Source organism: Mesocricetus auratus, unplaced genomic scaffold, assembly GCF_017639785.1.
Source record: "Mesocricetus auratus isolate SY011 unplaced genomic scaffold, BCM_Maur_2.0 Super-Scaffold_100676, whole genome shotgun sequence".
In the NCBI taxonomy this organism is placed as follows: domain Eukaryota; kingdom Metazoa; phylum Chordata; class Mammalia; order Rodentia; family Cricetidae; genus Mesocricetus; species Mesocricetus auratus.
In genome coordinates, this window is record NW_024429266.1 from 57,411,013 (window position 1) to 57,419,802 (window position 8,790).

At 46.8% G+C, this 8,790-nt stretch overlaps 1 protein-coding gene across 2 annotated transcripts in view; it reads left to right on the top strand.

The window, feature by feature from the left end:
• Mfsd4a (major facilitator superfamily domain containing 4A) overlaps positions 1–8,790 on the top strand; it is a 39,266-nt gene that overhangs the window by 23,333 nt on the left and 7,143 nt on the right. The window contains exons 9-10 of one of the 2 annotated variants that reach the window (XM_040738907.1): positions 989–1,109; positions 2,573–4,639. In XM_040738907.1, the coding sequence (XP_040594841.1) occupies positions 989–1,109; positions 2,573–2,628 (177 nt within the window). In that variant the 3' untranslated portion in view covers positions 2,629–4,639. Of the gene's footprint in view, positions 1–988; positions 1,110–2,572; positions 4,640–8,790 lie in introns of those variants that run through there. The other variant, XM_040738906.1, reaches the window with a different exon arrangement.

Here is an 8,790-nt window from a genome sequence, read left to right on the forward strand (position 1 = left end):
TGTGGCCATGCCAAGCAGGACCCCAGCACCTGCTGGACAACTCCCTGGCTTTCCTTCAACATGCCCATGTTACATTTGTTTCCCAGGAAATCAAAAATTAACATCAACATTGCTTTCCTTGACGACCATACAGAGATGCCAGGCTTTTTACAGCACAGGAGCCTGAGACATAAATAAACCCAGCAACTTGCCCTAGGTCGGTTGGCTTCTAGTAACAGCCAGCAGTGCTGCCAAGCCTAGGTTGTACACCCTTCAATATCCCCTGGATCCAATGGAGCCCCCTTTCTCTTCCCGCCAGCCTGACAAGCAGGGAGAGCTACATTTTTGAATGCTCTCAGCACTGAAATGCCATATCTGGGTTGATTTGGCATGGTTTCTTTCTTCTCCCCCACCCTTTTTAAATTTTAGACAGAGTTTCTCTGTGTAGTCCTGCAATGAGATATGTAGACCAGGCTGGCCTCGAATTCACAGAGATCTACCTGTCTCTGCCTCCCGAGTGCTGGGATTAAAGGCGTGAGCCACCATAGTGGACATAGTGTGGTTTCTTAAGTTGGTGGTCTAAGAAAGTTCTATTTGCTACTTTGACATGTCCTAAATTTTCATAATAAAAAAACAAGTCAAAAGGACACACACACACACACACACGCATGCATGCATGCATGCATGCACGTGCATGCGCCTTCTGCAAAGTTTCACTTAGGCCTGTGGGTATAGAAACATCTCTTGTGTTTGAATTTCAATAGTCGCATGGAGGTCTTGTGAAAGTTCTAGACCATGGAACTGAAGGAGTACACGGGGGATAGGCAGACAACCCTGGCTTTAGACAGGACTTATGTCTTCACCAGACCTGAAGCTTTGGGAAGACCTCTCCTACATCCCCATGTCTGGCAGGATGGCCCCAACTTGAGTGAGAAGGGCCAAGGCAGCCATTTTTCCGGCGCACCGTCACGTGGGAACTGAACGGCCACTCTCTGTTCCTGTCTGGCAGATCTTCCAGGCCCAGGGCAGTTACAGTTTCCTGGTCTGTGGTGTGATCTTTGGCTGCCTGGCTTTTATCTTCTACATCTTGCTCCTGTTTTTCCACAGGATACACCCTGAACTCTCATCAGGTAAGGAGAAAATGTGTTTCTACACAGAGGCGGGAAACCGCGGGGGAGGGGAAAGAATGTAACTTTAACAATCAGAAGAGCTGCTCTGTTCCAAGTGAAGTGCAGGGAAGTGTTTATTTTCCTACCCGCTTTCCTTTCCCTCTTCCTGCTTTCCTTGATTGTCCACACGGGAGTTTGAAGGCAACAGAGAGGAGAACGGGCTGACTCGTGGCCTCTCCGTTAGCAGAGGGGCACGGACTGTGAACCTGTCTTCCTGCATCTCCCTTTACAGTGGATCCCAGGGCCAAAAGTAGGCAGCACGAGAGGACAGAGCTTGCCTCCTGGCTGGAGTTTGGCCTGGTGGCCTAACTGGCCACTCCTCTGAAGTTTGGGGTTTTGACTCTTGTCCAAATTGCTTCTTCAAAAGAAATCTTTTTGGCCAAACAGCAGGGAATAGTTCCTTTGGAACAGAGACACTCCTATGAATTGTCTCCCTCCTGGAGACCCCAGGCCAGGGTAGTACCAAGGCTATTTTTGTAACTCTGTATGTCCCTTGCCCAGTGACTACAGCCATGCATTGTTCTTAGCAGAAGGTGTCCAAGCAGACACAGTGTTCTCTCTGTGAAAACAGAAAAGCACACACACACACACCACACATGCACATACATAAAAGAACACACACACCTGAATAACTACTAATTAGTCATGTCCACTCTAAATACTAACTACAGAGCTGGGCATGGTGGCCCATACCTTTAATCCTAGCACTCTGGAGACACAGACAGGTGGATCTGTGAGTTCAAGGCATGCCTGGTTTACATAGTAAGTTCCTGGTCAAATAGGACTATATAGGAGACCCTATCTCAACAAAACAAAACAAAAACCCAAAACTTAACTACAGAGACTCAGCAGGAGAGAGGACACCCCACCCCCCAGAACAGCCTCTGAGTTGGTAGGTGGTAGGGACTGTCTAGCCCAGCCTTCTGTATAGAGCTTCACTTAACATATGCAATCCAGATGGCTCAGCAAGGTAAGGGTGCCTGCCAGCAGGACTCATTTAAGTTTACTCCCTGGGACCCACATGGTAGAGAGAACTGACTCCTGTAAGCAGGCCAAGATCTCCCCCAACACACACACACACACACACTAAATATCTGTGTGCCGGAGGAGGAGGAGGAGGAGGAGGAGGAGATGAAGAAGAGATCCTTGCCTTTATGTCAATTATCAAATGACTGACAGTCCCTGGGGTTTTTCCCCAGCCCTAGACACTAGTCTCAGCTAACTGTCTCTATCAGCACTTCGTCAGAACCTTGTCTGACTTCCTATTGTGTGTGTGTGTGTGTGTGTGTGTGCAGACACACACACACACACACACACGTGCAACTGAGAAACAAAAAACTTGTTCACTCTCTGGAGTGAACCGCTGTGGAGCAAGCTGGGCCACCCACATCTGCTACCTGTGCTGTTTATGTTTTCTTTCGTAGTTCTTACCCAAGAGAAACCCCTTGGTGTGGAGAACTCTGAGAGCTACCAGAGGTGAAGACCTCAGCCTCCTGAGCGACAGGGTAACCAACCTGACCGGAGGCCAGTGGTCGCAGAGGAGGTTTCTCCTGCCACCTTGCCTGTACCTTTTGCTTTCACACTTAGCCAAGAGTTGAGTCCTGGTCCCTGAGTGTTCCCTGGACAAACAAGCACCTGCCCGGCACTTTAGTATCTTCTTCTCTGGTTCAGACATGTAGCCTGTGGTGACCAGATGGGAGGACAAACGACAGCGCTCACATCTCTCCACTCATCATCCCATGCATGGGCTAAACTCGGGGTTTGAGAGCACTTTTAGTTGAGGTTTGAAAAAACAAAACAAAAAAAACGCTGAAATCATAAAACTTAATCACTGCTAGATGAAGATATATTTAGTTATGTTTTAAATTAATTAAAACCCTCAGGCATGTTGAAAGGGATTTATGTGTTCTTCCCTTGCCCATGGTCCAAAGTCCCTTACATTCCTCCTGAGGAAATCTGGGAGTCCACTTGTGTCCTAAGATAGCAAAGGAAATGCTGAATTGCGTTTTGAGATCCTAGGTCAGTGGCACACTGGGTTAACTTGGAGCGACTTTAGAAAAGCTATTAACTTTTCACTTGGAGAGCTAGTCCGTGCAGCCATGGTTTCAAATTGAATTAATTTGTAACTAAACAAAGGTCATCCTCAAAGCACCACTTTCTAATTTTATGACTGATGCTCCTGCGGTCACTGTGTGTGGCACAAAGGTGGTGGCATTTCTATGTGACAGAATGCTGCCGGGCTCCTCTCAGCTGCTCAGTGACAGCCCTCTGGTAATCCCAGGTCAGCCATAACACAGAAACGGCAAAAGCTACACATCCCGGCTGTGCTCCCTACCCCAGAACAGATGGTTTTACCAGCATCTCGCTGCTAATAAGCAATGTTAATTGGTTTAGAAAGCACAAGGACAATGGAATGGACATCCCATTTTTCTTTGCTGCATCCACGAGGTGCAGAAGAAGCAACACTGAGAATTTTTTTAAAATAGCTCATTGAAGTTTTGTATCTTTTATAGAGGAAAATTTTATATGATGTCAAGGTCTTTTTTTGTCATAGAAATCTAGGACTGCTGAATAATTCAAGCCATGCAGTATACATCAAGCAGTGTCAGTGTGCAGAAAGCAGGGTCTGGGTGTCAGGAGCCCCCAGTTATACACAGAACACAGAGGGTTAGCAATGCAGAGAATGCAAGCATGCAGGCTCACCTGCCTGGACAAGGCTGAGTGCAAGGTTTCTGGAAAGACCGGTACAGCTGTTACAGTGACTTTTGGAAGGAATGAAATGGCCCATTACAGTCATGGGTTTATCTGTGCATTCTCTGTGTGTACACATATGTTCATGTGAGAGTCGAGTGGATCGTAGTTCCAAGGGCTGTAGTTCACACACCAGATGCCAGCAGAGCAGAAACCTGGATAAGTACCAACCTCACCTGCTAGCTATGAACCTGACCCCCTCCCCTCCCCTCCCTTCCCTATCCCGCCCCAGGTATTTCCAGCCTCGCTTGTCTTTACCAGTATGGTGGCATTTCTAAAAGCACCCTACCTCACAGGAATTCTGAGGGAATTACATGTGTATGGAGTATTTGCTACATGCCCAACATGGGAACTGCCTTCCGGATGCTCAAGTTTTTACTTTTATTACTTTTAAAGCCTCATAAGCAGTTTAGAAGTCATTCACATTTGGTACAAACTCTAGCTCAAACAAAGTCCACTTTGAAACGCTGATGGCCAAGCAAATCCTTTTAACTCTATTTATAAGTACTGTCAAAAGCACCTGATGCTAGCCAAATTGAAATGTGCAATCTAACTGTAGTAACTGACCTGGGCAAAGAGAAAAGCAGTTGTATTTTTCTTGTAGTTTTTCAAGAAAAAAATCCTTTTTATACAGATTTAGAAAGAATCACTGGTTATATCTACATTGGTGATGATTGATATATTAGTATAGAAAATAAAACAAATCTAATACTTTCCTAAAATAAAATATTCTAAAGTTGTAAGTGTGTTATCCATCATGAAGGACAATTGGCCCTTTATACAGCTCAAATGATACAATACTCCCCAGAGGCAGGTCTCTCTTATAGTGCACGCATGCACACGCCCACAGACACCCCTCATATCTGTGATATGTTTGTGACAAGTACACATACGCATTCTAGGCAAGCGCTCACTACTGAGCCACACTTGTAGCTCTCAAAACTTCTGTCATTTCAGAGTATTGTGAAGCCTCCTGTCCCCAGATTCCTTCTGTAGGCATGGGACTCTAACCCATCAGCACACCTTGCTCCCAAAGGAAGGCACAGTAACGCAAGGAGTGTTTTTCTTTCATGTATGTGTGTGTGTCTGTTTTCTTTCATGTATGTATGTATGTATGTATGTATGTATGTATGTATGTATAGTCAAACTGTGGTTACTGGGATGGTTCCAACTCATGTTGCATCGGGTGTTTTCAGTGCTGCGCCCTCATAACGAGCATCCTTCTGTCAGCCTTGCTTTCCCGCCCGTAGGCTGACAGAGGGCAATGGAGCAGCCAACACACAGACTACCATGTGCATGGTGATTTCATAGCATCCTGGGCACTTCACATCCGTAGACAGGGACCTGGGGCTCTGCACCAGGCACCCTTTCTTGTGTTTCTGTTCTGGAGAGGGATGAAGGAGACGCTTTCCGAGAGGCATGTTCTCGTAGCGAGGTCGTCTCCACTAGGAAGGGCATTTCCTTTTAAAGCAGATCTTACATAGCCCAAGAGAGACTAGGTCTTTATGTAGTTCAAATTATCTTGAACTTCTGCTTTTCCAATTTCTACATCCCAAGTGTTAGGATTACAGGCATGTCTCCCCATAGCCAGTTTATGTGAGTCTGGGGATCAAACTCAGAGTGCACGTGGGAGACAGGCAGTCTTCTAACTGAGCAATAACCTCCTTTCACAGAGGTTTCTCAGAGATTGCATTTACTCATACAAAAAAAAAAAAAAAAGACTAAGCACCCACCATGTTCAAAGCAGAGGCTGAGGTGCAGTTTCAGCAGTGGATGAGAAGTCCTTGCCTCACAAGGACCGCAAGGTCAAAGCCACAGAAACAGCAAATAAATATATAACATGTGGTGGACAGTGTAGTACTGTAAAGGAAAGGCGGGAGAGGTAGGCATGGGAATGCCTAGAGATGCTGGGGCTGTCTTACCAAGAGGACAGCATCTGTGCTACCCGGGAGCAAGCCAGCTGGGTACCTGGGAATGATCCTGCCAGGCAGGGGCCACAGCAAGGGAAAGGGTTTGCGCTGGAATATGTTTCATAGAATCTGAGAAGCAACTGGCAGGCTGGTGTGGAGCAACTGCAGAGCAGACACACGGGTGGTGGCAAGGCACAGGGTGGCGGCAAGGCACAGGGTGGCATGCTAGCGGGGCCCAGATCACACACACCGGGATAAGAACGTAGGTTCTTCTAGGGGGCACGGGTGATCGGCAGAATGTGACGTAGCATGGTTCCCACGTTTAAAAACGGCGACTCTGGTTGTTTGAAGACTGTGCTGCTGAGCTGACAAGATTAGCTTAGGTACAACTGTAGGGCTAGAGAAGCGACGGTGACCTGGGCCATGCAGGTACAGTGGGAGTGGACTAGTCTGAAGGTCAAACTGGTGGGATTTGCTGATGGACTGAGTGTGTATGAGAGGTATGAATGCAGGTATGAGGCATTGGCAAGAGTCCACTTAGCTTGAACTATACACTTAACGGGTGAGACCCTGCCACCATGGACCTGCACACCCCTCCCTAAATAAAGTAACTGGCCACACCGAGCTGGAGCTTCCTAGAAACCCTTAGTAATTCCCGTCTGTGGCCAAGCACATTCTGAAACACACCTGGGAGTGTGAGGCAGTGGTGGGTTCATCCAGCCTGGACTGGTTTGGAGTGCATCCACAATAGAGCAAACTATGCCCAAAATGAAATATTAGGGAAAATCCCTATTTACTATCATGCCTGTGCGTAAGATTAAAATCAGCTGCATCATGGGAAAGGACATGTGCAATGAACACATCCATACCATGCCTGTGCAGGCCAGAAGACAATCTTCAGGTGCTGGCCCCGCCTTTCCATGTTGTCTGAGAAGGACTCTGCTGATACATAAGCCACGCTAACTGGCCCAAAGAAAGCTTCTAGTGCAATCTCTGGCCTTAGCCTCTCTTCTCTGGGTTCCACATTTCCGATGACCTTAGGAACCACTGTCTCTCCAGACAGGTCCACCCTCATGCAGACACGCCCACATGTGAGTACCTGGAAATGTATTCAAGGGTCGAAGCAACGGGAAGGTTGAGAACCACTGGGGTAGAGGAAGCTGGGTTTATATATTTTGGTTTTTCCTTGTATTCCGGGAGATCTGAACTCAAGTTCTCAGGCTTGTGCAGGAAGCACCTTTACCCACTGAGGATCTCCTGGCGTGGTGTATCTAGTCTGTGCTCCCAATTTGCTCCTTAACACTCACTGCTTTACCATTGCTTCCCCAAGTCTCTGACGGATACCATGAACCTAGAAACCCTCAGTCCAGAAAGAGACTGCTGGTAACAGTTTCAACCCTGGAAGCCCAGGAATACTCAAGAGCGGCTTTAGGGCCAGAGAGATGACACAGCAATTAGGATCGCTCGCTCTTCCAGAGGACTCAGGTTCAGGTCCCAGTACCTCATGGCAACTCACAGCCAGCTCTAACTTCAGTTCCAGGGGATCTGATAATCTCTACCATTCTCTGCAGGCACCAGGCACCTATGTGCTATACTTGCACATGTGCAGGCAAAGCACTGGTACACATAAAAATATGAAAATATACATCTTTTGAAGAATAGCTGCCAAAAATAGGGTTAGCTGATGTGTTGTGGCACACCTTTAATGCCAACACTCAGGAGGCAGAGGTAGGCAGATCTTCTGATTTGAAGCCAGCCTGGTTTACATATCGAGTCAGACCAGCCAGAGCTACAGAGTGAGACCATGTCTTTTTTAAAAACAGTTTGCACAGGGTTGGAGAGATAGCTCAGTGGTTAAGGATACTGGCTGCTCTTCGTGAGGACCCAGGTTCAATCCCCAGCACCCACATGGCAGCTCACAACTGTCTAACTCCAGTTCCAGGGGATCTGAACACCCTCATACAGACATACATGCAGTTCAACACTAATGAACATGAAAGAAAAATTAAAAAAAATTAAAGTTTGCACAAAATCTGTTTATGATGCTTTATATAAGTATAAACTTTATATAAGTAACTTACAGTGTTCAAAGTCAAGGGACCACATGAAATCACCTAGCTAGTGGTTGTAGGGACTGGGAGAGTTTGAACCCCAGGAGTTCTTCCAAAACTAGAGGTTTAGGAAAGGAACAGATGTGGTAGAGTAAAAAATGAGAAGTCAGAGGTAGGAACACACTCAGGGTCAAAGTGGTTTCCTGGAAGGTATGAGAAGAGCATCTCAAGGAGAGGTCATTAACAGGACCAAACCACCACTGGGCCAGACAAGAGAGGCGCTTTGGTTAATGACAGCAGTGTGTTCAAAACACATGAGATCAACACACGTGAAATACATTAGCATCACTAGCTTGGGGCGTGGCCAGTATCTTGGGTACGTGAGGGCTCCCCTACAATCTGCCAGGAAGACTATGCTGCTGTTGAAATTTTCACTCCTGTGATGGTCTTTCTCTGTGACATACCTTCGTACTTCTGAGACACTCCCAATGAAGTCAATTCATGATCCCTTCCGTGGCAGCGTATCCCTTGGGAGTAATGATCAATGATCTATGGTGGTTTGAAAGAAAATGGTCCCCAAAGGGGGTGTCACATTAGGCCTTGTTGGAGTAGATGTGGTCTTGTTGGAGGAAGTGTGTCACTGTGGAGGTGGGCTTTGAGTTCTCACACATGCCCAAGCCATGCCCAGTGAGACATACCATTTCTTGTTGCCTGCAAGTCAAGATGTAGGACCCTCCGTTCCTTATCCAGCACCATGTCTGCCTGCATGTCAACAGGTTGCATCATGATAATGAACTAAACCTCTGAAAATGTAAGCCACCCTGATTAAATGTTTTCCTTTGTAAGAGTTGGCATGGTCATGGTATCTCTTCATAGCAATAGAAACCCTATGAGTTTCCAACCTGATAGAGCCAGTCCCAAAGAGCCCCA